Source organism: Indicator indicator, chromosome 29, assembly GCF_027791375.1.
Source record: "Indicator indicator isolate 239-I01 chromosome 29, UM_Iind_1.1, whole genome shotgun sequence".
NCBI classification, from domain to species: Eukaryota; Metazoa; Chordata; class Aves; order Piciformes; family Indicatoridae; genus Indicator; species Indicator indicator.
The window spans coordinates 7948553-7976204 of record NC_072038.1 but is presented as its reverse complement, the minus strand read 5'-3'; the positions used below and the strand labels follow the sequence as shown (position 1 = coordinate 7976204).

General features: G+C 48.7%; 1 protein-coding gene across 2 annotated transcripts in view; it reads left to right on the top strand.

Annotated features, from left to right (window-relative positions):
* NPLOC4 (NPL4 homolog, ubiquitin recognition factor) overlaps window positions 1–27652 on the top strand; it is a 34434-nt gene that overhangs the window by 4745 nt on the left and 2037 nt on the right. The window contains exons 3-14 of one of the 2 annotated variants that reach the window (XM_054393748.1): window positions 962–1074; window positions 2665–2844; window positions 5977–6025; window positions 6799–6893; window positions 8206–8329; window positions 8927–9106; window positions 11039–11125; window positions 13226–13297; window positions 13985–14111; window positions 16185–16345; window positions 24487–24558; window positions 26587–26682. In XM_054393748.1, the coding sequence (XP_054249723.1) occupies window positions 962–1074; window positions 2665–2844; window positions 5977–6025; window positions 6799–6893; window positions 8206–8329; window positions 8927–9106; window positions 11039–11125; window positions 13226–13297; window positions 13985–14111; window positions 16185–16345; window positions 24487–24558; window positions 26587–26682 (1356 nt within the window). Of the gene's footprint in view, window positions 1–961; window positions 1075–2664; window positions 2845–5976; window positions 6026–6798; window positions 6894–8205; window positions 8330–8926; window positions 9107–11038; window positions 11126–13225; window positions 13298–13984; window positions 14116–16173; window positions 16346–24486; window positions 24559–26586; window positions 26683–27652 lie in introns of both variants that reach the window. The other variant, XM_054393749.1, reaches the window with a different exon arrangement.

Here is a 27652-nt window from a genome sequence, read left to right as displayed (position 1 = left end):
TTGTAGAATTTGTCTCTCCCTCAAAAATGGTGAAGTCTCTGGCCTGATGAGCTGACTTGGGCAGGAAATGAGCTGTTTGGAAGCTGTGCTGCCATTCACACAGCAGATCACTTGCTGGACATACCACAGCAAAGCTGACAGCAGAGAAAGTGCTTTCTGTGACTTTGCTCGTGTGACAGTTCTGTTTGTGGCTTGTTAGATCTGTCCTGTGTGCAGTCCCTCTCCCTGAGCCCTGCCAAAGCCCCTGGGAAATGTACTTAATAAAAATCAAGGCTGTTAACTTAAGAGACTTGACATCTAGAGAACCTTTCAATGCCACTTCCAAGCTGATGATGTTTTTAAGTGGCCAAATGTGAAAATTGCCATTGCTGTGAAGAGGCATGTGACTGATTAGAAGTATATCAGCCTTAAACTGAACTGGTAAGAGGGTAAGCAAGATAAAAACCTGCCTGGGGGCTGAAAGTGGGTGTTGTGAGGGTAAGTTCCATCCTGAGAAAAGAGGTAAATAAAGGAAAACAGGAGAACAGCAGGAAGAGCTGAAGTGAAACTTGTGTAGATGAGAGCACAGCTGAGGGCGAAAGATCCTCAGGAGGGAAGATCTATACCAAGGAATTCTTGGTTGCAGATAGATGAGGATGACTTAGCTGGTGTGTGCTAGAGCAAGAGGACAGGGGTCATGGAAAGGAAAGTCTCTCCTTTCAGTCAAGTTAGCACTTGCCTTCATTTAGCTAAAATACTGCATTTGTCTTGTGGAGAGACCTGTTCTGTTTCAGTTGCTTTTTGGATGTGTTGTTTCTGTTACCAGGTTTTTGTTTTTCTGAGCTCTCCCCAAACGTGGCTGAGTTCAGCTAAAGTCTTACAGCAGAAGCTCCCTGGGCTCAGTGCTTGCTCTGAGCAGCCTTCAGCACCTGACTGGGGCTGTGAGGTCTCTTAAACCTTGTCATTCTTCTCTCTCTTTCAGGTTGCAAAAGAGTTTGGTTTCAGGAATAACGGATTTTCCGTCTACACCAACAGAAACAGGACAGGAGAGATCACAGCATCACAAAACAAGTCCCTCAGCTTACTGAAAATCAAGTGAGTCCTAAGAGAGAGTGCTGGGGTGGAGCTGGGGGGCTTTGTACAACAGGGAACCTCTTCTTCAAGCGTGCCTGAGCTCTTCTCTCCCAGCTGGGCCATGTTACAGCAGTCCTGAGCTTTCGGCTGTCACTCACCAGCTGCTTGAAGAGGTGAGCTTGAAATGAGGGAGATTAAATGGACTGCATGCAAGGCTGTGGTGGCCATTTCTTAGGGCACTTGGAATCATAGAATCACAGAATAGTTTTGGTTGGAAGAGACCTTTAAGATCATCAAGCCCAGCAGTTAACCCAGCCCTGCCACATCACCGCTAAATTGTGTCCCTCAGCACCACATCTACTCAGCTTTTCAATCTCCCCAGGGATGTGGACTCCACCACTGCCCTGGGCAGCCTGCTCCAGAGCTTGACAACCCTTTTGGAGAAGAAATCTTTCCTCATGTCCAAACTAAACCTCCCCTGTCCCAGCTTGAGGCTTTTTCCTCTTGTCCCATCACTTGTTGCTTGGGAGAAGAGACCACACCCCACCTGGCTCCAACACGCTTTCGGGGTGCTGTGGAGAGTAAGGTTTCCCCTGACCATCCTTTTCTCCAGGCTGAAGAACCCCAGCTCCTTCAGCCCTTTCTTGCATTGTGTTTCTTTATTGTGGTGAGGGAGCAGCAGGGCTCCCACTTCCCCTTTTCCAGCCTGCAGCAAGTCCCTCTCCCTGCTTTCACTCTCACTGTCCTTTTTCATCCCTTGCATCAGTGCCAGAGCTGATGGTCCCTCCTGTAGCCAGGCTCCTGGGGAGACCAGAGGTGCTAAAGGGTGCAATTGCTTTGTGTTTGCTTGGGAATGTCTTCCTTCTGTTCATCTCAAAGAAAACATTAAACTGGTTAAAAATGCAAGAATTTTTGCCACTGTGAGCACCTTGTCACTTGAATGTGTTGGTGCTGCCAGCTGCCTTGGGGAGGCTCGAGGGATCCACACTAGTTCTTCCCCTATCAGAGCTCTTGATTCTCTCCATATTTTTTTTTTGCCTTTTTCTTCATCTTTTTTCCCCTCAGTTTTGTCTCCTTGATCATCCCACTCTTTAAAACTATCTGAAAGGAGGTTGGAGCCAGGTGGGTGTTGGTCTCTTCTCCCAAAAAAAAAACAAGCAATAGAACAGGAAGAAATGGCCTCAGGTTGCACCAAGGGAGGTTTAAGTTGGACATTAGGAACAATTTCTTCCCAAAAAGGTTGTCAAGCCTGGAACAGGCTGCCCAGGGCAGTGGTGGGTTCTCCACCCCTGGAGGTTTTGAAAAGCTGAGTAGATGTGGTGCTGAGGGACATGGTTGAGTGGTGACCTGGCAGTGCTGGGTTAATGGTTGGACTTGATGATCTTTAAGGACTTTTCCAACCTAAATCATTCTGGGAAAAGCTTTATGTTTGTTGTACAAAAGACCACAGCAGCAGGAAGAGGTGGCTGGTGGAGCAGCTTCAGGCTGCCATGTTTGCTGAGATAAATTTTGTTCCTGTCTGTGATAAATTCCATGTTCCTCTGTGGTCCAGCAGGTTTGCTACCTGGAAGCAGCTGCTGATACCCATGTGTTGTTTCTCCACACCCACAGGCATGGTGATATGCTGTTTCTCTACCCCTTGAGCCCAGCTGGCTCATCCTCAGAGACCATGGACACCTCTGTCTCCCAAAACTTGCGGCCTGTGGGTGCCCCCCAGGTGGTGGAAGATGAGATTGATCAATATCTCATCAAACAGGATGGGAAGATCTACCGAAATCGAGACCAGCAGCTGTGAGTAGGGGTGGACTTTGTTCCTGCTGATGCATCTGCACCTCCCCAGGGCTCCTAACATCTTGTCTGAGCACAGCAGCCAGGAAGCAGGCGGTGGGAACTGCCCTCTGAGCCCCTGCTCCATACCTCGCTGCCTTTGAAACGTTCACAAGGGAAAGCAGCCTCTGCCATTGTCCAGGAAGGTTAAATTGAGCTCTGGTGAGCTAAGGAAGGAAGCAGATACCAAAATCCCAGGGTCTTTGCCAGGAAGGCCTCATTCAGAGCATCTATTGTTCTGACCAAGGTGGCCCCTGCTATGGGACTTGTGCTCCTAAAACCTTTGGAGCTCTCTGGATTAAAATGAATACTTTGAATTGTTCCCTGGGATGTCCTGGCAGCTGGTGCTGTGTGGAGGTACCAGGTTGTGCTCTGTGTGTGGCAGGTTTAATGAGCAGGGGCCTGCTCCCTGTGGTAGCTTCTGGTCCATATGGTCTCAGTATGCAGCTCCCTCTCTGTCTGGATCCTGAGGTGATGGCCACATGGGGTAGCAGGGCCAGGTCTCATCTGGCAGGAGAGGTGCTGACAGGATAATTCCTTATCAGTGTAGTGATAGGATGAGAGGTGATGGTTTAAAACTGAAAGAGGATAGATTAAGGCTGGATGTTAAGAAGAATTTCTTCACCTTGGGGGTGGTGAAACACTGGCACAGGTTGTCCAGAGAGGTTGTGGATGTTCTGTCCCTGGAAACATTCAAGGTCAGGTTGGACTGGGCTTTGAGCAACTTGCTGTAGTGGGCACTGTCTTTCATGGCAGGGAGTTGGAAGCAGAAGATCTCTAAAGTCCCTTTCAACCCAAACCATCCTTGGACAACCAAGTCTGGTTGAAAGGTGTCCCTGCCCATGACAGGGGGTTTGGAGTGGATGATCTCTGAGGTACCTTCCAGTCTAAGCCACTCTGTGGTTCTGTGATCTGTGATTCTATGAAACACACTTTTGGCCAGAGCTGCTGCCAGAGCATTGCTCAGCCAGTTGAGGCTGAACACCAAGGTCATGTTTAGTTTCTAAATCATGGGTGGGTCCTGTCAGAGTCTGTAGAAAGAGAGACCTGAGCTCTGTCACCATTTCTGTCTGCTGTGCAGCCTCTGCCTGCTTGGGCAGAGCTAACCTGACCCTGTGTCACTGTCTGTAACACTGTGTGTGGCACCTCACCTAGCAGGAGCACTTCTGTGTCTTCAGTTCCAGCCACTCCTCAATCACAGAATCCCAGCATGGTAGGTTCTGGAAGGGACCTCTGGAGATCATGTAGTCCAAACCCCCAGCTCAAGCAGGGTCACTTGAGCAGATTGCCAAAAATCACAGTGTCCAGACAGATTTGGAATCTCTCCAGAGAAGGAGACTCCACAACCTCTCTGACAGCCTGCTCCAGGGCTCTGGCACTCTTACAGCAAAGAAGTTTTTCCTCGCATTCAGATGGAACCTCCTGGGTTCCAGTTTGTGCTCATGTCCCCTTGTCCTGTTGCCAGACACCACTGAAAAAGGTCTGTCCCTATCCTCTTGACCTCTGCCCTTTAGGCACTGATAAGATCCATTGATAAGAGTTCCTCATAAAGGAAAAACACAGACATGGAGGGAATGAGTGGAAATATCCAACGGCAGAGACGTGGAAGTTGGACTTAGGCCTCTGCTTGCTTAGTTTTTGGCTTCCTTTCTATCATGTGCCTTTCTGTGAAATCAGGGCATCCATTTTGCTTCCAGAAATGCAACAACATCTAGCTTTGCCAAAGCTCTTAGTTGCAAGAGGCTTAGGTAAACAAAGCAGCTTGTAGTTTTTGGTGAAAGCACTAATACAATGGTGAGTTAATGCCACCATAAATCTACACTGCTGCTGCTAAAATGTTCTCTGTCTGGATGGTTGTTCTTTATTGCTCCCCAGCTGGCTCCTGGCCTGCTGTCTGTACTGCTTGTTGGCTTGGGGCTGGACCCTTTTGCAAAGTAACCCCTGGAAGGGGCTTGAGTGAAAATGTAGAAGGCAAGCAGGGATGTTTCTGAAGCAGAATCATTCACCCTTCCCCGCGGTGTCCTCTTCCATGTGGTTTATCTTTAGTGCTGCAGCAGCGAGGAAGTTTGGAGAGCTGTTGCCTCTGCATGGCAAAGCCTCTATCTAACCTTTTCAGGCTGATGAGAAAGGAGGGAAATGTCACATTACTGAAACAATAAAGGCAAAAGCCACCATTCCATGGCAAAAACATTGTCTTTAACTCAACCACGTTTTTCAAAAGAATAAATGAAGGTATTGTTCCTAGCAGGGAGCCAAAGCACCACGGTGGATATTTATGACAAAACAAGTGTGTCTGGGCTTGTTCCTGCGTTTGTCAGCACAGATCAATCTAAACATGAAGGGGGTGCTGGTGTTGGCTGAGTGCATTAGCAGCCTTTAGTGGTCCTTTATGTACATTATCTGCCACAGGACTTCGTTAAAAGCAACGCTGCAACTGGATCTCATCCATTTTAAGACAGCTGACATCCTTGCTCCTCTCTAGAGGCCTGTCTTGGAAAACTAGCACTGACCTAGTGCTGGGGCAGGGGTGTGGGGAGGATTTTTTTGTTGTTGTTTTGGAGTTTCTTTAAAGTGTTTGCCTCAGGAGGAGATGTTTTGTAACTTTACCAAGCAGGTCTTTATCTGTCCCATAAACACACGCTTCCCTGTTTGTTTCACACCATCCTCTAGTGCCTGATAAAGGCAACTCAAACATTCATCCTTTTTGTTTAAACCACCCAGGCCAGCCCTGTGACGTTGATCTAAAGTTCTCTGAATTGAAACACAACCCAAACACAGGGTTGTAAAACTGGAGAAGCTGTGATCTGCCATCTGTTCGCGTGGCTGTCGGAGAGCAGAGCCAATTGCCAGCCACAGGGACAGGAGGAGGGTTTGAGCATGACCTGGGGCTCAGATTTAACCCAAAGCTGGTGCTGTCTCTTTATGTGAGCTTATCTTGTGGTGACCCCTCTGTAATATTCCCTGAAGGGTGGAGAGTTGCTTGGAGCTGTGTGATTGTACAGATCTTCCACACCACAACTGTCAGAGCAGCTTTTGCAGTCTGGCTTTTCCCTTAGTAAAGAAGATTTAATGCTGCTTCTCTTTCTCTTTGCATAGGTGTCACCACAGCCCCTTGGGTAAATGTGTCCACTGTGTACCTCTGGAGGTAAGAGCCCCAAGAAGGTGTTTTGGGAACTGCCACAAAAGCACATCCTCTTGGATTCAGGTTCTTCCAGTACAAATGTTTTTCCTCAGAGTGCTGGCCATGCAGAAGTGGTAGTTCTGGGTCAGAATCCTGCCAGGAATCCATCCAGGACCACTAAAGCCCTTGGCCCTCATGGCCCTGGGTTTATTCTAGTTACTGCTGGGTTTCTGCAGTAATGAATTTAACAGAAATCACTTTAGAAAAGCTCCCTCTTCACTCTTGCCTGGATCTCATCTGAACCTCTCTCTCATGGATTCCAGTATGTCCCAGTTTAACCACATGTTGTTCAGGTTGATGGTGGCTTTAGTGACCCCTAGACGTGAGCTGAGCTGTAAGAGTTTTGACATGAAGCAGCAATCCCCTAAAAGTCCCATAAGCTAGGGTGGCTGTTCCCCTGCTTCCCCACTGCATGCTCAGGAAGTTCTTTGGCCTTGTTTGAGCAGCTGGGCTTTTTGTTTGGTGTTAGATATTGGAAAGAAAAAGCCTTTTACCTTTGAGGCTCATTCTGATTTGTGGAGCCAATCTGTTCTAGAAAGGGGAGGTGATAATAAAACTGATTGTGGCAAAGCCTCAGTGTTGTGGGAGCCACCTTGAAAATGAGCCTGAATGTTCTTGATTGTTTCCACATTGAGAGGCATTGGGAATGATTCTAGAACATCCATTTGTTTAGTGATCAGTGTGTTACCAGACAGGTGCCTGACCCTGACTTCTCTTTGTGTGGTGTTTTTTGGCAGCCTTTTGATGAAGATTATTTAAACCATCTGGAACCTCCTGTGAAGCACATGTCCTTCCATGCCTACATCAGGAAGCTGACCGGTGGAGCAGACAAGTAAGGAAATCTTTGTGTTTAAAGGGAATCTGCTTGAAGGTTCTTTCTTAAAAAAAAAAAAAATGAAAGGACAGAGAGATCTCACCAGATACAGCTACTGAGGAAAAGAGGTCTAAGATCTAAGGAGAAACAAGATGTAAAAAAAAAAAAAAAAGGGGGGGGGAAGCAAAAAAACTAGAAAGGAAAAATAGAAGGAAAAAATTAGAAATTAAAAAGGCAACAAAATTAAAAACAAAGGCATGGGGGGAAAAAGAAAATTTGCTTTTTTTGGTCTTGTTTTTTCTTTTTTTTTTTTTCTTTGCTGTCTCAGTTGAATTGCTTCCAGGAAACACTGATAGAGGAAGAAGGCCAGATGGAAGGAAAGAGGTTCCCTAATTATAATACCAAGCTCCAAATTTAGGTTTCAGATCTTACGGAGAGGCACTGAGACTGGTGGACTTGGGAAGCTTTTGTTCACCAAAGCTTTTTCTTACCTACAGATGTGAAGAGGACCTGCTTTAGCAGGGGGGTTGGACTAGATCGTCCCTTCCAACCCACACCAGTCTGGGATTCGGTGACAGATGAGTGTAACACTCCTCAGGGCCTGCTTCTGCTCTGTCCCAAGCTTGCTGTGAGCTCAGTGGAACCCTTTCTTGTCGTGGTGCTGTGGTTCACCACTCAGCAACTGGAAAAGGAGGTGTCCTGCTCTGTGGTGACAGAGCAGAGCAGAGAGGAAGCCCTGAAAGCAGCATTTCTTTTTGTGTGGCACACATGTTCAGTGCAGGATCTCAAGGTCTCCTTGGGTGTTGCTGGAGAGCCCACTGTGCTCTGAAGGCAGCTCCTTTAGATAGGCTTTACAGAGGTGTAACCTTCTCACTCTTGTTCCTAAATGCCATTGGGACTTTTTTCAGTGTCTTTATGAGATGCATCTCAAATCTGCAACACTTTGGTTTGACAGGAACTTCCCTTTGCAGGAAGCCTCATGCCCATGAAAGGAGCTCTAATTTGCCCTGTTTCTTGCCACGTGCTGTGTAAATTATTTAAGCAGGGTCCTGTGAGTTTTCTGTCTCTGGTTTTGCTCAAATACCTGCTCAGGAGCTAGGGTGAGGAGCACATATCATCCCTTTGACCTCCCTCACTGAGGGGGCAGTGGGGGTTACTTTGGGACTGTGGGATCAGAGTTTGCAGAGTGCTTTGAGATCCTCTGAAGATGCAAAACGTTGGTGCCACTGTGTCTCCACTGCTCTGCCTCCTTGGTGATATTTCTATCTTTTTTTTGAGACCTAAAAGCATTTACTGTGCTAACAGCAGCCCTCTCTTTTCCTTCTTTCAGGGGGAAGTTTGTTGCCCTGGAAAACATCAGCTGCAAGATCAAGTCAGGCTGTGAAGGGCACCCTCCTTGGCCAGAAGGCATCTGCACAAAGTGCCAGCCCAGTGCCATCACTCTCAATAGGCAGGTGAGACAGAGCTCACAGGAGTCCTTGTGCTTAAAGCTGAGAAGGGACTTTTATTTTTGGAGAGATGTCTTCAAGAAGAGCCAACTTGGATCAAGAAGCCTTTGTGTATTGGCAGTACTCAGGGAAATGGCTGCTAAGGTCTTCAGTCCTTGCAGGAAAGGGCTCCAAAATGTGTCCAGTTCAGCAGTTTCCTCTTAACATGGAGGACATCTGAGCTGGCACCACTAGCAGTGAATCTCCACTCTTTTTCCTCATGGCATCCAGAAGGCCACCTGCTGTTTCTCCTTGTTTCCTCTTAAATCTCAGTGTCTTTTTTGTCAGCTGCAAAAAATCTGGGAGTAAGGGCCCTAGGAAAGAAGCCAAGCTGATGGTGTGCCATGGGGTGAGGTACTCAGTGCTTCCCCACACTCCAGCCTGTGGATGGCTTCTGCTTACTGGGCAGGGGAACAGTGCTGAAGGCAGCAGAGGGGAGAAGGGGAGGGAGCAAGCCCCTATCCCTGTGGACTGGGGGAGGATTTGGCTGTAAGGGAAAGGTGTTGGCGATAAGGCAAACGGAGCGAGTGGAGGATGGCCTGACACTTGCACTTTGTCAAACAGAAATACAGGCATGTTGACAACATCATGTTTGAGAACCACACAATTGCAGATCGCTTCCTCGACTTCTGGAGGAAGACAGGAAACCAGCACCTCGGGTACCTCTACGGCCGCTACACGGAGCACAAAGACATCCCTCTGGGCATCCGGGCTGAGGTTGCTGCCATCTACGAACCCCCCCAGGTAAAAGCTGGGTGCTGTGGTGTCAGTGGGGCTTCAGAAAGATGAGCAAGGAAAGGAACATGGAAACACGTTTTTAGTTTGGGAAACCTCATTCAGCATTTCCGACTGCGGCTCCATGAGGAAGATAGCGCCGTGAGAAAATGGTTATTGGTTGGGTTTGGTGATCTTAAAGTTATCTTCCAACCCAAACAATTCTGTCATTCTATGATTAATGCCTTTAATGTTCCTGTCAGATATTTCCACTGAAAGAATTTTAAAGCCCAGATTTGCTTTTTTGTGATATTAACACTTTCTTTTAATTACTCTCTGCTCAGATGATTTAAAGCTGGAGAAACTTCATAATAAATTTGATTTTTGCATGGGCACTGGATTTCCAAGGGTTTCATAGAATCACTAAGTTGGAAAAGACCTCTAAGATCATCAAGTCCAACCTTCCACCTAACGCCTCTGTGACCACTCAATCATGCCCTGAAGTGTCACATCTACTTGTTTTTTGAGCACCTTCAGGGATGGTGACTCCACTGCCTCCTTGGGCAGCCTGTTCCAATGCCTGACCACCCTTGCAGTAAAGAAATTCTTCCTAATATCCAACCTAAACCTCCTCTGGCCCAGCTTGAGGCCATTACCACTTGTCCTGTTGTTAGCCACTTGGGAGAACAGGCCAACACCAGCCTCACTACAACCTCCTTTCAGGTAGCTGTAAATAGCAATAAGGTCTCCTTTCAGCCTTCTCCAGGCTAAGCAATCCCAGCTCCCTCAGCCTCATTAAGACCTGCTCTCCAAACCCCTCACCACCCTCGTTGCCCAGTTTTGGTTCTGAACAGCTTGAAAACAAATTCCAGACCAGGAACAAAACAAAAAAAAGATGTGGCCCTTGCTTCAGTTTCTTACCAACTCTCTTGGAAAATTTAATCAGCTTAATTAGACAAAAATGCAGTCTGCTGCCTTGCTGGAGAGGCTGAGGGTGAGGTCTGGTGCTTCAGAGCAGGTCCCCACTAGATGGTGCACGGCACCACCAGCACCGCACTCGGTCCTGCCGAGCCTGACCTCCCGGGGAACCCAAAGGCTGAATTCGGTGTTGGGAGGACTGAAAATGGAGGTGGAAAAGCCACTGCCCACAGCACAAGGCTCAGCTTGACGACGAGTTTGCCCACAGGGCTTCTTCACCACTGATCAAAGTTGCTTTTCTAAGTGTACACAAACACACCGTGGTGGGTCCTGTGTTTTCTTCCTCTTGATGACTTCTGCAGCCTACAATACAACAGATTTGTCAGTGGCAAAAGACCAAATGGATTCTTTGGGAGCGAGTGTGTGTGAGAACAGAAATGCCTTTTGTAAGTTCTTCCCTTTCCAATGTGAGCAGAGCCATCCCCTCTGTTGTTTCAGTATTGCTGTCAAGCCCCAGCTTTGGAAGCTCCTGGTAAAAGCATGGAAGCTTTCGCTCTCCTGGCAAGCAGCCTCTGCTCTGCCTGACACGGCATCTCCTTGCACCCTCTGAAGCACACCCAGATGGAGCTGTGTTTTCCAGAGCGTGGGGGGAAGGCCTGGGCGTGGGCTCTCGGATTCACTGGATTTCTGCCTCTCTGCTGCTCAGAGATTCAAACAAACAAAACTGGCAGCTTGAACATGCAGAGCTTTGGAAAAAATTCTATAATCTCTTGCCTTCTCCAAAGGGCTTGGAAATAGCAGTGACTTGCTTGTAAATGCTGACTCTTTCATTCATAAATCCCAGCTTAGTTTGCAAACAGAGCTGAAGAGCTCTGACAGGATGAGTCTGTGAGGAAAGGAGGTCTCTGGGGTGAAACTAGTCAGTGGTAAAGCTAAAGGGGAAACCCAGGCCTCTGCTTCCATCCTCTGCCTCGCTCCTGACAATGGCCTGTGCTGTGTTTTTTTTCCTGTTCAGTCTCACCAGTGAGTTTTTCTTTACTGCAGATCGGTACCCAGAACAGCCTGGAGATCCTAGACGATCCGAAAGCGGAGGTGGTGGATGAGATCGCTGCAAAGCTTGGGCTGAGAAAGGTTAGGATGTTGTCACATCTCATGTGTCTTTGTTGGGCAATGAAGAAAGCCATCAGCAGTTCTCTTCAGCTCCACGGGGTGATTCAGGACCCTTTGGGTGCATCTGAAATGGAGCTGAAGTGTCAGTAGCTCTTAGGCTTTTAGGTATGGAAAACAAAACGAGAGCACTTTCCTGAGCACAAGCATCTAGCAGGGCTGTGCAGCTGATGTCAGCAGGCTCTGTCATGAATGACATCAAAGGCAGCAGCAAAGAAGCAGAAACCTGGTTTTCCCTTTATTTCTCCTCAGATAGGAGCTGTTCCTGGTAGCTTCTCCCTGGTGAGTGCTAATTTGGCACAGATGTAGCAGGAGTTGCCTTCTGAGTTTGTTCTTTCTTTTGACAGAGTCTGTGCTCCACTGCCAGGAGCAGAGGTTCCTGCTTAGTTTTTATTCCCCTCTGTGGGAGTCCTATCTGCTGATGCTGCCCAGATAGGCTGCAGTGAGTTAATCTGTAAGTTGGTTTAGAGGTGCAGCAGCAGAGCCTCAGTCCTCTGTTCCTATTGTTCCTGTAGCCTGCTGGTCATCCTGTCAGGACATAGGAGTGCTGGGATCCACTGCTGTGCTGACATCTCTCAAACCTGCACAGATATTTTCCAGTGTGGGGAAAGCTTTTTGGTACCGTGTGAATGGCAGGAGTGTGATGTACACAAACAAGATTTGACTTGCTAAAGAAAACAAATCAGAAAAGACTCAGTACAGTAGACTGTCAACATCTGTGGTGAGGCCTTTTGTTCTCTGAAGATAAGATCTGCAGCCTTTTGCCAGGGTCTGAAGCAAAGCTTCTGTGTGTGTTATTTATTTCCACGCTTTTCCTCTGCTTCTCCCATCAGATATTTTTAATCAATGTGACTTAACACGTATCACAGAATCCCAGGATGCTGGGGGTTGGAAGGGACCTCTGCAGATCATCTAGTCCAGTCCAATCTCCCTGTTAAATCAGTGTCACTTGGAGCAGGTTGCCCAGGGTCACATCCAGACAGATTTGGAATCTCTCCAAAGAAGGAGACTTCACAACCTCTCTGGGCAGCCTGCTCCAGGGCTCCAGCACCCTGACAGCAAAAAAACTTTTCCTCACATTCAGAGGGAACCTGCTAGGTTCCAGTTTGTGCCTCTTGCCCCTTGTCCCATCACTGGCCACCACAGAGAAGAGTCTGGCCCCATCCTCTTGCCCTCCACCCTTTAGCTATTGATCATCCTTGAGAAGATCCCCTCTAAATCTGCTCTTCTCCAGATTAAACAGCCCCAGGTCTCTCAACATTTCCTCCTCAGACAGTTTGCTCTATTTCCCTCTCTGTAGCCTCTGCTGGACTCTCTCCAATAGTTCCAGGACTCTAAATGTGGCCTTTCTAGGACAGAGTAAAGGATGGGAGGACAATGTAATTCACTCCTGGTTGCAGATTGTTCTCTCTCTGGGCTCTGAATCAGCAATTCTTCCTCTGCAGGGTTAATGCTGTGGGAGCTGGTCAGAAGGGGGCCGTTGAGGGGTGTCAAGGGGTCAGGCAGGGTGTGTGTGTGTACACATCTTTACTGCTATGTGCAAACAATGCAGAAAACAGGAATGTGTGTTTTTGGATCAGAGCAGAGTCTGATTTGGAATGAATCATGCTCCAGTGGGAGCAGAGGAGCTTGATCTTAACGAGTGACTGCGAGGTTCACAACGTGACCACGTGAGCTGCTTTGTCACCCACTGGCGCTCCCGACTCACTCTGCTCTGAATGCTCAATAGGAAATGCTTTCTGCTGTGGGTGGGAGGAGGTAGTGGCTGAGAGGCCTCTTGCAGCCTCCAGATCTTTCCATGAAAAAATATTCCATAGTGAAACATAAAGCTGCAGGTGCCCGTGGCCGGCCAGCTGGCACGGTGCTCCTGGAAATGGGATTCAAATGGGCCCAGCACAGCTGGGAGAGCCATTTCCTCCAGGCAGCGTACAGCAGGGCTGTGTGAGGAGCCAAGAACATCTTGTCCTGCTAGGAGAAAATGTATAAGTGCTCTTCTGGTTTGGGTTTTGCATTTTTTTTTTCCTTTCTTCTTAAATCAACTTTCTCTATAACACTTCTCTATAGGTTGGGTGGATATTTACTGATCTGGTCTCTGAAGACACACGGAAAGGGACTGTTCGATACAGCAGAAACAAGGTGAGATGCAAGTGTGCAGCTAAATCAGCTAAATTCAGCTGATTCCAGCTGCTGCCACTGAGGGTTTGTGTAATCACATAAACAGGCTGCACTAAGAAGGGGACTGAGCAGTGCTAAGGATGAAATTCATGTGAAATGGGGCCTTTCAGAAGCTTGAGTTCAAAGAGAAGTTTGGATAGATGCAAAGCTGCCTGCAGTCTTTCACGCCCCCCTGCTCAAAGGAAGTGGTGGTTTAAGACAGTTTAATGGAGTAGAGGCAATGAGGTGGTGTGAGGCACAAACACGATGAGCAAAAGTGACTCAGTCAGAGGATGTTCCTGTGGGCTGGGCTTTGTGAGCCATGCCTCAAACTTTGACCTTCTGGGCTTCCTGTAACTCTAAAATCAAAGATGTCCCTATATGGAAAATGAAACCCTGTTAAGAGGAGGGTGATAGAAATAAAAAAAGAAAGGGTGTGTAAGGATGGGTGGAACCAGGAGCAGGACAGTGGTGGCAAGAGCCAGCCTCGGGGCTGGGGAGCTGACACGTCACATTCTTTCCCAGTCTCTGCCCCAGCGTTCTACGAAAGCATGTTTTGCTGGGGTGTTGGTCGTTTGCCTTGGCTGCAGACCAGGGAAATAGGTCCAGGCTACGTCACCTTGTCCTTCTGATTGACATGAATGTATTCATTTTCTGCTCTTCCCTCAGGACACGTATTATCTGAGTGCAGAAGAGTGCATCACAGCTGGCTACTTTCAGAACCAGCAGCCCAACATCTGTCGGCTCTCCCCAGATGGACATTTCGGATCCAAGTTTGTCACAGTTGTGGCTACAGGTATACACTGGCCCCAGCTTGCCCTGGCTTTCTGGGTTACATCTGAGTTGTCTCTTGTTAATAGAAGAAGATTATACAGCTCTGCCAGAAGCTGTCAGGCATCCTGGTCCCCATCTGTCCTATTTAACATAGGGTTTGCCTTGCTCTGTCAAGTACAACATTTTTTCATTCTTTGTGCTATTTTCTCCACAATTATTTACCCTGTCCCCTGCAGGAAACTTAACTGAGGCTCAAACCTGGAGCCTCTCTGATCCAGAAAGCATTTTTTTGCCTGCAGCCAGGGGGATAACTGTTGCTCACTTTCCTGTTTCCAATCTTTAAGCCTTAAATTCTGTTGCCTGAAAGCGGCAGTGCAGAACCACATCAAGCCAGGTGCTGAGAGTTACTCTGGCTGCTCCAGCACAAAGGAGGGACCTCGTTCTTCTTTGTGTCACCATCAGGGAAAACCTTATGTAGGATGCTGTTGCTCTTCCCTGCACAGAAACATTTCTTTATTGTTTGCCTGAGTAAAACAGAGAAGGCTGCAAAACGCTTGGCTTTGTCACCTCTGATTTAGCCTTTTTTGGAGTTGTGTCTCCAGGGGCACTGTGGAATGAGCTGTGCTGGGCTGTGCTGGGAGATGCCAGCGTGCACTGGGAGAGCTGTAGTGGTAGAAGTTTGGTCTGCTGCTCTCCACAGGATGACACATGTATTCATTTAAAATTTCCCTGGAGCAGATACGTTGGCTTCTGGGTCTGTTTAACACAATGAAGAAAAAAAGAAAAGAAAAAGAAAAAAAAACCCTCACAGGACTTCCAAATAACAGCCAGTGTGAAAACTGAAAGTGTGATATTAGATCCCCTCCTCTGAGCCCAGGATTTGTAAGTGTTCCCACAGCCTTTTTTGGTGAAAACACTCTCTTTCAGTTAACAGGCCTCTGCAGTCAGACAGCTGCCTGTACATTCCAGACTGCTAATCACATCCATCTTTCATTGAAGATAGATCTGTATCTCATTGTCTCTTTCTTTTTTTTATTTATTTATGGGTTGCTTTTTTTGTTTTGTTTTGTTGTTTTTTTTCTTAAGCAAGGTGTTCTACTGAGAAAATGGTGGACAGCTTTGCTCAGGCCTTGTGCCTATCTTGGTGTAGGTTTAATTTCTATGGAGTGTTTGTTCTGGAGCAGTGAGTGATTGAGGTTAGAGATCAAAGGGAAGAAAATGAATATTTCCTCTTTTCTGTTCCAGATAATTCCATTCTCTTCTGTTCAATCAGCCCATCAGGTTTCTATTTAAACAGTTGATTCTTTCCTTTTGTGCTGTATAAATATATTTGGATAGTTTGCATCAACTTTGCCTTTAAATCCTCTGCATGGATTAATTCCTATCCCCTGCTGAATTCCTAGGTTTGGAAATAGTAACGTTTTCCTACCATCTGTCTGTATCATCTCTTTCCAGTTGTATTCTAATGACATCTGACCTGATGTTGCTTACATTATCCAAATTAAAGCACCAAGCATGTGATCTACCAGTGAGCCAGGATTTCCATGTCAGATTTCCACCAAGCCAGCCATTTACAGGCTGGCAATTCACTTTTTCTTCTTATGCTTGGGCATGACTCAGTGACCAGCCCCCAGTCTGCAGCTTGGAACTGAAATGGGCTCACAGGAGCTGTGTGCCTGGTTTTTGTTTTGAAGAAGAGTGACGCTCTCAGGTGCCATCCCACAGGGCAGCTTTGCTGTTGCTCAGGAATCTGCCCTGTCAGGCTAGCTGTGAAAATGTGTGTTACTAAATAAATGTAGAATGTAGACGGAATGCTTCTTGCCTAGAAATACTTCCCATGCAGTTTGATTTTGCCATTCTTGAAGAATGTCCCAATGGTTGGGCTTGATGATCTTAGAGGTCTCTTCCAGCCAAAACAATTCCTTGATTCTCTGCTGTTAGCAAGACCCTCACACGTAATGTTGCTCTTCAGCTCATGCCTCTCTGAGTTGCAGCAGGCAAATCACTCTGGTGGGGGACTTTTAACCCCCCAGTTTAACCCGGTTAACACAGGGCAATCTCAGGTGGGATCTTTAACCAACCTCTTCTCTTCCAGGTGGTCCCGACAACCAGGTCCACTTTGAAGGGTACCAGGTCTCAAATCAGTGCATGGCACTGGTCCGGGATGAGTGTTTGCTGCCCTGCCGAGATGCACCAGAGCTGGGCTATGCCAAGGAGTCCAGCAGCGAGCAGTATGTGCCTGATGTCTTCTATAAGGTAAGGGCTGCGTGCCTGGGGTGGGGGAGCTGCAAAAAACCAGCTCTGCTGAGTGTCTGGAGATGAGTGTGACCAGCTCAGGAAAGGATGTCTTTGAGGTCTGAGCTATTTTCAGTAGTAACCGTTCACCACATGTCTGCAAAGTAATTGCATAAGCTCCGTTTCCCCCTCATAAACCTGCTGTTCTGCTTGCAGTAGCCATTGGCTATCCAGCTTCCTGTGGTGGTCTGCAATGATCCACCAAGAGCCTGTGTCAAGTGCTCTGAATCCACCTCCTCTCCCCTATTTGTTGGCAGCATTTGCCACGCTCCTCTGTTGATCTGAATCCTAGCTGAGTGCAGCTCCTCACTGCGCAGCCGTGCGGTGCGTGCTAGCACGAGTGGTGTGCTGAAAGAGGCAGGTTCCTTGGGTGGTGCCAGGGATTCAGTCATGTACAACACACTTCCAGGCACCAAGTGGGCAGCAGATGCAGCAGAAGAGAGTGTAGCTCATGCAGCAAGAGGAGAGAAAGCCTTGTGCATGCTTCTCTGCAATGAAAGCTTTCAGAGCAAGGGCAGGAGCGGAGCCTGATCCTCTCTGGGGTTACTCTCTGTGCCCAGATCCTGTGCTTGGGTCAGACAGTAAACTCCAAACTCATCCTGAGGAGGAGATGTGCATCCAGAGTGGATCCAAAACACTCTTCCATGAAGCATCATGCAAGAGCACTGTGTGTAACATCTGCAGCAGTTCCCAGTACAGCTCGTTGGTGATGAATGGGCTGTCATTACTTCCTTGACTGTTCTTTCTGGAGATCTTCAGCCCCAACATATCTGCAGGGCTGAGTTAGAAACTTGGGCACAGGTTCTCTCTGGAGGCTAATAGCACTGCCTCTCATATATGTGTGTTGGTGCCCTGTGAGCAAGGACAGAGGAATTAATGGTGCTGCTTGCCAACTAATTAGCCATCCATCACCCGAGTTAGTTATCTCATTCTTGTCTGTGTCTGATATTCCCAGCCCTCTCAGCTGCCTGCATTAAAGCTGTCCGTTAAGAAGCACAGGATTCTCCACTCTGGTGAGACCCTCTGGTGTCCAGCTGTGCTGGGGCACAAGAAAGACAGGGACCTGTTGGAGCAAGTCCAGAGGAGGCCACAAAAATGATCCAAGGGCTGGAACCCCTCTGCTGTGAGGACAGGCTGAAAGAGTTGGGGTTGCTCTGCCTGGAGAACAGAAAGCTTCAGGAAGACCTTCTTGTGGCCTATCAGTACTTAAAAGGACTGATAAGAAAGATGGGGACAGACATTTTATCAGTGCCTGTTGTGACAGGACAAGAGGTGATGATTTTAGACTAAAAGAGGGATATTTAGAAGAGAAGAAAATTTTTACAGTGAGGGTGGTGAAACACTGGTACAAGTTGGCCACTCAGGTCAGGTTGGACAGGGCCTTTGAGCAACCTGCTCTGGTTGAAAATGTCTCTGCTGACTGCAGGGGGGGTTGACTAGATGGCCTTGAAAAGTCCCTTCCAGCCCAGATCATTCCATGATCCTACAAGCAAAGCAGCCTTTGTTTGGGACAGATGAAATGAGTAACAAAAAATAGAGCTGATCAAAATTCTCCTGTATGCCCTGAACCTGAAACCAGGCAATGCTGGCCTGGGTAAATTAAATGCATTCTGTGATTCCCCTTCCACCCCTTTATGCTGCTTGTCTTGACACCACCTGAAAATGAGGGCCACCTCTTGCCTAAATGCAGAGGACAGGTAGGTGGGATTGGTGTGGTTTTCCTTAGCACACAGCCAGCCTGCTCTTCAGAGCTGATAAGCCAGGTCCGATTTAGATACAGCAGAGCTCAGTTGTGCAAGGGTTGGCCCTGAAGATGGAGATGAGATCATCTCCTGGCGTGCCACAGTCCCGCTCTGGAGGAGCCTGCACCGTGCCACAGCCGGGGTGCAGCCTCGCAGGAGGTCCTGCAGCTCTGTGTCCCACATGTGGGCCACCCCGGCTGCTGAGAGGAGGAGGAGGAAGAAGCTGGTGGGTGTTCCCAGAAGATCTTCAAGTCCCCTTCATAATCTGAAGCAGGGAGATAAACAAAATGCTAACTGATGGCTCCAGCCCTTGGTGGAAATTTCCATCAGCCACTGATTCACTGGGTCGGGCCGCAGCTTATTTCATGTGTTTTATAACTTCTCCCTAATTGCCTTTTTCATGATGTACTCAAGGAAGGCTTGAGGACTGCTTTGGGCGGGTGGAATTGTCCTTCAGCCTTAAACGTGTTTGGCTGGAGGATCTCTTAAGGTCTTTTTGAGGTTGTTGGGGGTTTTTTTGGGGTTTGTTTTTTTTTTTTGGTAATGTTCTTAAATGAATGGAAAGCTTAGTCACTCCTGGCTTTGCAAACCTTTGGGGTCTCATTAAACCTGTGAGGCTTGAGGTCAGAGACACTACCTCATAGTTACTGGGTTGGTGACAACAGTGGTGTCAAAGCCTTGGTTAAATACAGTGTGAGGCAGGAGCCTGGTGCTTGGCCTGGTGGCAGAAGACAGCTGCTTCAAGCACCCTACTCCTTGTTCTCTGCTGAAACTGCAGGAGCTGAGCAGCTTTATCCTTAGTCTCCAATGTGGGGGTTCCCCTCTGTGCTCCCCCAGAGCTGGCTTTGGGCAGAAAGTTGCATTTTTGGGTAGTTGCTGCATTTTGCCTTGGAGCGAGAAGCTCTCAGTGGTAGAAGGAAAAGTCCATACATCTATTTCTGTGTGATATGCAAATACTCATTTGAAAAGCCCTTTAGGATGAAAGGAGATACACAAATTTATCCTAATTGGATGAGAACCAGAAGGCCAATGTTTGTGTCTTGCAGATGTATTTATAGAATAATTCTGCATCCAGATGCAAAGCAAAATCCATTCGACTCCCCTATCTGTCCTCAGCAGTAGATCCACCTTCAGCACTGCAAATAGGAAAGGTGCTGCTGTTGGCATCTTGAGTGCAGTGTAAGCCAACAGATGCACTTCAGTCACGTTGCACCTCCACTGTCTCGTGCTTCAGCTGGCAGTAGGTGTTGTTATTTCAGCAAGGAACATCAGAAAATGCAGCTGAGCTAGTAATGCTGCAGGCAGGAGAGCTGCAGCTTCAGGGAATTCACAGGGACAGAGGGGCCTGGAAGGAGAGGAGTGGCTGGCTCTGGTCAGTGAGCTGGTTTTCCACAGCTTGCACCTTCTTGAGTTTGTGGAGCAGGAATGGGGGCTGCCAGGTCCCCCTGGGACGGCAGCTGATCCTGCCTGAATGTGACTCACCTCAGTGGGCTTCCTTCTTTGGAAATGACACCAATGGAAATGGCTTTGGAAATGGCAGCAGCACTGTCCCATCTCTGCAGGCGAGGTGTTTTCCCTGAGCCTCTGGCTTTGTGATTTCTGTATTTCTTTACCATTCTCTTTATGTTGGCCACTAGCCCTACTGCTCAGAGGAACCACCCTGGTGGAATTGGCAGCGTGAGCTTTCTACATGTGGCTATTGCTTTCCTGGCTCGTGAGGGCTGGAGCTCTGCTCTAGCATGGAAGCCAAGGGCTTTAGGGACCATGACTACAAGTTGCTTTGCTGTGAGATGCCTCTCCAGGTAAGATGAGCCAGAAGGAGGAAAACGCCCACCTTGTCTTCCTGGGTTGTCTGTGAAGCGTCACAGCACAGTTTCCAGCTGGAATCTTGCACAACCAGGATGTGCTTCTTGGCCAGTTCAATGCAATGAAGCTCATGAAGGAGTTATACCTGTCAAGACACAGATACACAAGTCGAGGTCACTGCTCTCTGTGTGGGTACAGATGACAATGTTGCAATGGCTGCTTCACCCTGATTCCCAACTGGCTGAGGGAGAGCCCAGCTGAACATCACATAGGGGCATTTTCCACTCCCTGTCCTCTGCCCTTGAGCAGCCTCTTTTGTCCCCCTGGTTCTAGAAAATAGAATCTTTTAATCTATTAGGTTGGAAGAGACCTTTAAGATCATTGAGTCCAACTGCTAACCCAAGACTGCCAAGTCCACCACTAAAGCACATCCCTCAGCACCTCATGTACATATCTTTTATATCCTCTCAGGGACAGGGACTCAACTGCTGCCCTGGGCAGCCTGTTCTATGGCTTGACAACCCTTTTGGAGAAGAAATTGTTCTGAATGTCCAACCTAAACCTGCTCTGGCACAACTTGAGGCCATTTCCTCTTGTCCTATTACTTGGGAGAAGAGACCAACCCCCGCCTGGCCCTAAACCTCCTTTCAGTGAGTTGTTGAGAGCCAGCAGGTCTCCCTCCAGCCTCCTTTTTTCCAGGCTAAACAACCCCAGTACCTTCAGCTGCTCCTCACAAGGCTTGTGCTCTAGACCCCACTGATTCACTAAGAATGTACATTCCAAACCATGGGTTGATTTTTTTCAGAGCTGAAAATGTTTGCAGGTGGTGCTCCGTGCCTAGCCAGGTGTGATCCCTTTAGCCAGGCTCCTGGCACCCCATGCCTGCTCTCCACCCACTCCCAGCTCCCTGTGGTCAGTCTGCCAAGCCCCTAACTTTACATTGCTGCAGCATTGCCTAACTCTGCTCCACTGTTAGGTTCATGGGTGTCTCAGTTTCCCACTGAATAGGGGAAAAAGATTGCTGTGTTTGCAGACCCTTTGAAGCACTTAAATAATTGGATTTTTGGGACTGGCTGGCTTTGTCTCTTATCGCAGGTATTTGTGTCAGCTCAGTGCAAACATGAAGATGTCATCCTTGCAATGAATTGTGGTTTACAGCTGTCTTAATATTCCCCCAGAATTTCTCTGGGATGGTGTAAGATGAAAGCCCTTTACAATGGCACCAGTGTTGGGAAAGAGCCCTTTGCCCTCGCAGAGTCCCTCGTGTGCTTGCTGCATTTACCACAGCTGAGGCGGTGGCTGAGCCTTGTCATCTGTTCACTGTGGCCCTGGGAGAGCCCTGGGCCAGGGCTCTGCTTTTCTTAAAGCTGAGGACCTCTGAGCCAGGCTGTCCCCAGTGTGGCACACATTGCTTCCACCCATTTACTTGGAAATCCTCTTCCCAGGGAAGCCACAAGAGCCAGGCTGTGTGGAGGCTTCTGCAGTGAGTTTTCACTGGCAGCAAAGGACTTCCCCTGACGGGCCTCCTCCCAGTGCTGCTTTGGGTTGGACTGGAAAAGCCTTCTTAGCCTTAAATGTCCCAGCTGCTCTGGGGAAGAGGATGCTTGATTAGCTCACAGGGAGTCTCCTGAGAAGGGTTTCAACTCTTGCTGACCTATCGCTTGCTCTTAGAAAAGTGGCTTCGTTTCTGTGCATCAGCTGCTCTGTGTGAGGGGGCAGAGTTGCCCAGTGAAGCTCTTGGAAATCATCAGCAGGAAGAGCAGGGCTGCTGTAGCACACAAAGTACAGACAGCTGCTCAGCTCTACAGGCGCTTCAACAGAGCGAACCTGTGAGGAAGAACAATGGCGTGGGATGCTGACAGCGTGGGATGTTAACACTGTGGGATGCTGACTGCTGTCCAGCCCTGGGACACAGAGTAGGAGCCTCCCTTCTGGCTCTGACAGCTCCTGGCTTGGCTGCTCCCCTCACCCTCTATCGAAACCCCCCGAGGCTGCCCCAGAGCCTTTCCCACTGTAGCCATCAGGCAGTGCCACAGAGGTGTGCCACCCGGCCAGGGGCACCTGGCCTCCTCCCTACTTGACCTCATCCATTTGCAGCTTCTGGCTCCAAAAGCTCTAATCCCAGCACCTCAAGCAAGCTCCAGTTTGCTCCTGTCTTCAGGATGATTCATTGTCCAGATCCTCCAGGCCTTGCTGCTTGATTTTTGTCCAGGAGCCAAATAATTGCACTTTTTGTTAACCCTTTCCTGGCCTCCCTTTGGAGATGGTTACTGCTGAGCATTAATGGCTTTGGGGGTCTCAAGCTTGGGGGGGCTGCAGCAACGTACTGGGGCTGAGTTCAGGATGAAGATGTCTTTCTTCCAGCTTGACATTTGTTAAGGCCTTTAAAACATAATTGTCTAATAAAATGGGGTGTGAGGGTTGGAGAACAGTGCTGGCATTGCAGGGAGGCTTTTCTGTCTGTGGAGGGGCAGGACACGTCCTCAGTGTAGGGGGAACAAGGTTCCAGTTTGGTAGCAACAGTCTGGTTCATATCTTGAAGGCCCCAGCAGTGTGACACTAAAAAGGAGGCATTTAATGTGGAAATCCCCAGAGGCAGAGATTAAACTGAACAGGTGCTGGAAAAATGTTTCTGCATATTAGAACTTAATTAGATTTGAAAATGAATTCCAGATGGGCTAATTATGTGTGAGTTGTTGCAGGTTCTTTCTTGCAGGGGCAGGATTGTGTTTGGGAAGCTGATTCGGTCTGATTGGATTTGATTCCTGCCTCTTGTGGTATCACTGAGATCTAGAAGCAGGTTAGCTCTCAGGGCCTGTGATCTCCCTTGAAAAGGCTCCACATCTCCTCCTGCTCCTGTCAGAGGCAGAGAGATCTGAGGCCATGAGCCACCAGGCTCACTGCTGAAATAACCACAGGGCCCAACAACCTGTCATGTTCAAGGAGAAAAGATCCTTATCAGAATTGCTTTTAAAAGGAGTTTCAAAGACTGGAAGGTAGATTGGGGTTTTCAGGCTTTTTTTTACAAAGGAAACCATTCCTGGAGACAGAGGCTGCTTGGGGAGGGGACTTAAGAAAGGGGGGCTGCTCCCTGGAGGGGAGCAACGTGCCAGAGCCTGCTGGGGCCATGTCCCAGGAGAGCAGAGCGTGAGAGCGGGGTGCTGGCTGCCACCCCACATACTTGTGCTGTGTCAATAGGAACGTAACTGAGACGCTGACAGCAGGGGAGAGGCATACACCGGGACTGGGGATGGCAGCCACAGGCAGCTTGTCCTGGTGCATGGGGACTGCTGGCTCGGCCTGAGGAGTGCCCTTCAAAACCACAAGAAACACTCCTGAAGACCCCCAGAAATGTCATTCACAGCCCTGCCGGGGTCGTAGGTTCTCGCTGCGGTCCCCCAAAGCCACCAAGGTGTTGAGGTGATGGCTCCACCGGTGTGTGGCAGCTCTGGGTCTGCCTCCATCCACTGGGACTTGTGAGAGCTCAGTAAATGTAACTTTAATGTTAGGGCCCTGATTGGAAATTATGGGTGTATGATTTATATGGGGCCAAGCGAATGATTTATAACATGTTAAGTGATGATTTAGGTAGAAAATACAACCCCCTCTTACAGAATCTTTAATGAAAAGTGTCAGGTCTCATGAATTTATTTCTGAGGCTGTGTTTGAACTCGGCGTGTTTGACATAAATCACGTCTAATTGTCATTTTGTGATTAATGAACATATGCTGCCCGCTTTTCTCCATAATTAAACTTTATGTTCAATTCGTCTGGCAACGCTAAACAAGTTTGTGCTTTGTGAGATGCTGGCTCTTCAGGTCTGTGTGTGAGAAAAGGACCCAGATCTTCAATTCCCAAGTGAGAGTGGGATGCAGGAAGTCAGGTTTTGTCTTGGCTGAGAAAGCAGCTGTGGTGCTGTCCCTCCCTTCTGTGACAGTCCTGCTCCATAAATGGCTTTTACACATCTTAGGTGATGCCAGGCACCTCTCTGGTGGTGAGACTGAAGAAAACAAGACCCAAGGTGGTTTGTGACCACAGGCTTCCTTGGCTCATGAGGAGGCAGAGGTCCTTGCTCATGGAGATTGTGGAATCACAGGATGGTTTGGGTTGGAGGGGACCTTTCAAGGTCATCTAGTTCCAACCCCCTGCCATGGGCAGGGACACTTTCCTCTAAATCTGGTTGTTAAGAGTCCCTTCCAGGCACAGGATATCCATAGTTTCTCTGGACAACCTGTTTCAGTGTTTCCACTCTCATTGTAAAAAAAGTCTTCCTTAGATCTAGTCTAAATTTCCCCTCTTTTAGTTTAAAGCCATCACCTCTTGTCCTGTCACTATATGCCCTGGTAGAAAGTCCCTCTCCAGCCTTCCTGTAGGCCCAGGGAGCTACAGGAAACTGTGCAGCTCTGCAGCACCCAGCCACATACAGACAGGTTCTTCTGAGTGATCTGACAGAGCTGAGGATCTCCAGGCTTCTGTGTGGGTGTCTCTAAGGCAGGATCCCTCAGGCTCCACACCACTTCCACCTGAGGAATAATAAAACTCTTCTTCTTTCAGGACATAGACAAGTTTGGCAATGAGATCACGCAGCTGGCTCGCCCACTCCCGGTTGAGTACCTAATCATAGACGTAAGTATTCACTGCACTTTGCTTTCAGCAGGAGATGGGCAGGGTGGAGTGAAGCTCTTGGTGGTTTCAGATAGTGGCTAGAAGCAAAGTCTAAGTATGGGATCAAATCTTGTGGGAAGACCAGCTTAAAATAACTGCCCCAAGCTCAGCACTTAATCACCAAGAAGCCACTGGCAGATAAAATTGACCTTGAAGCTTGGGCTGTTTGCTTGGAAGAAATAAAGTTATGCATTGCAGGTTAAGTTACTTAAACTGCCTTAACCTTCCCACTGTGGATCAGCCATAACCTGATGATCATTTTTTGTTTTTCTAAACATCCATTGATGAGTTTAGAGCCCAGTTCATGCCGCTGATCTGCTCACAGTTCTATTTAGTGGCTGCCTTGGCCACTCAAACTAGGCACAGCTTCTAGATGACTTATAAGAGAGTTTTTCTTTCTTCCTCCTTGCCCCTCTGCTGACAGGCATTCCTAGCAGTGAGGGCCAGAGGTGGTGTGCTGTGGGGTAGCTGCAGTGCTCCATGGGATCAGCGTGGTGCCAGGAAACACGTTTGTTCCCCAGGAAGGCACTGCCTGGTGTCTTACCACAGCTGTGAGCTGGCACATAGCCATGCAGCCAGCCCCATGGATACGTGTGCTGGCCACTGCCTCGCTAATTAGAAAGCTCCAGTTGTCTCTCTCTTAGCAGCAATTAAGAATCCTTCTCCTTTCAGTGACTCAGCAGACCAGGTTGGTGATACAGAAATGCCTTTTCTTGGGGGAGGGAGTTCACACCACAGCTTGGCTGGAGCAGGGCTGCTGGCTGCCTGCGAGCAAGCGCTGCCAGGCACCAGGGCACGGCTCTGCCCTTTGGCTTCAAAGAAAACTGTTACGGTGTGGAAGGCAGGAAAGCAAATAATTCAGATGACAGCTGATATTTCTGGAGTTTGAGGTGGTGCCAACAACTATTAAATTCACCCAGAGCAACCGGTCTGGTCCAGCTGCCCCTGGCACAGGCAGCATCCCGCGGGCACAGGGGAGCTGGCAGCTGGGAGGCTTCCACTGCCTTGTCCTTCTTCCCCGGTTACTATCTGCTGTGTGTATCACTTATCAGAGCAGCACTGGGGCAGAGCTGGCACTGGGATGTGTGACTCACACAGTGAAATGTCGTGTCCAGAACAAGGGGCCCACTGTGCAGAGCCCTCGGGTGCCCCGTGCCAGCCAGCAGCGCTGGGTACGTTTATTGCTCCTGCAGTAAAGGCATCTGTTTCTGGGCTACCTGGGGTGTAATGATGATGAAAACAGATTGATGGAACATGCATTTGGGAGCAGGCTGGAAAGCTGTGTATTCAAAGTATCTTGTTTTGTCACTTTCCTTTTTTTTTAAGAGAGGCATTGTTCCAGTTGGTCCTGTCCTGGCAGGTGTTTCTGCTTCTCTGTCTACAAAGAGCCTCACCCACAGGGCCCAACACTCAGTAACTTGACACCAAAGCTTCAAAATCCCCAGAATTAGGACTGGTTTAAACATCAGAGGTTGGCCCAAACACTGGCTCATGAGCTCAGTAACAAGGGCACAGTGCTGGGTTACCCCATTCCCTGTCTTCTTGGCACAGGGAGGAGGCAAGGGTGAGCACACCCAGGGTGACTCTGTTCAGTGAACTGCAACAATTGTTTTCTTGGCAGCTGTTCCAGCCCTGAATGGAGCAGCACAGTCCCCTGGCTACCCTGTGACCTGTCACCTTTTGGTGTTAAGATGACCCCTAGAATGATACCCCAAGCAGCAGCTGACGGGCACAGGGCACAGCTGCTGCACCCCAGTGGTCTTTGGAGAGAGGGATGCTCCCCACAGCATGGTGCTGAGCAAGCGCAGTACATCCCACTCCAGCTCTGTTGGAAACAGTTGCCGGGAGCTGATTGGAATATCGCTGGAAACGCTGAAAGCCATCAGAAGATCCCTGCTGTAGTTGCCTCATGCCCTTCCTGGCTGAGCTTTGTCAGGAGCTTTTGCTTCTCACTGTCAGTGCTCTGATCCTCCTTTCTTGGATTTTCAGATTACTACGACCTTCCCCAAGGATCCAGTCTACACTTTTTCTATTTCTCAAAATCCATTCCCCATTGAGAACCGTGACGTGCTGGGAGAAACTCAGGTGAGAAGTGATTCCTAAGAAAGCCATGTTCATGCAGACAGCTCATCTGCCTCCCTCACTCTCACTGCTATCTGCGAGGGGACAGCTGTGGTTGTGCCCTTAAATCACCTCCTCATGATTCAGTCAAGCACTTGCCAAGCACCTTCCTGCCTGCAGCAGTGTCTGCATGCTGATGAGCTGTTCAGCGACAGGGACCAGGGCTGCTTTCTCTGTGCCACCTAGATGGCACCACAGAGAGGTTGGGGGGCTCCAGCCTCATGGTAACAGCACAGGACCCACTTCTCCCTGACTAGGGTCTGTTGCTCCAGCTCCAGGAGCGCTGACTCCTCTTCCTTATTATAAGGATTTTTAAAAGTCAGACCTTATGCTGCCAGAAGCCCAGAGCATTGAGCAGAGGCAGCTGCCGGACAGCTCAAGGTGCTCACGTTGCCAGCACAGAGAAGGCTGAAGTTGCTTTAAAGCAGCAACAGTTCACTTCTCATGCCAAAGATGTCGGAAGCTTCCTCCAGAAGTCATCACAAGGGAGGGGCTGCTGCCCATTGTGACTCTGTCAGCAGAGCAGGAGAGTTTGCTCTTCAGCAACAGCGTCAGCCCTCACTTCTGAGGACATTCAAGAGCCAAGAAAGAGGAGAGGATGGGCAAGAAGGGGCTGCTTTGTCCTCATCTGTCTCTTGTCCTTAGGGACTGGGCTTTGAGCTGAACTGCCTGGGGTCTGCTCAGCATCTCCTAGTCTGAGATCTGCTCTGTACACAGGGGTGTGGCTCAGGTGATGGCATATTGGAGCCAGTGTGGGCCCAAAGATCTGTGTCTCTGGATGTTGTTAGCTGCAGCTGGGTCTGGGATCTGATTTCAGGAGGGTCTTTGTGCTTTGCAGATGATGTCCAAGAGAGACAGGAATGTTAAAGTCTGTTAGTGGATCCGGACAGGAAAATAAAGTGATTACAGTAGGGGAAGTGACTTCACTGTATTA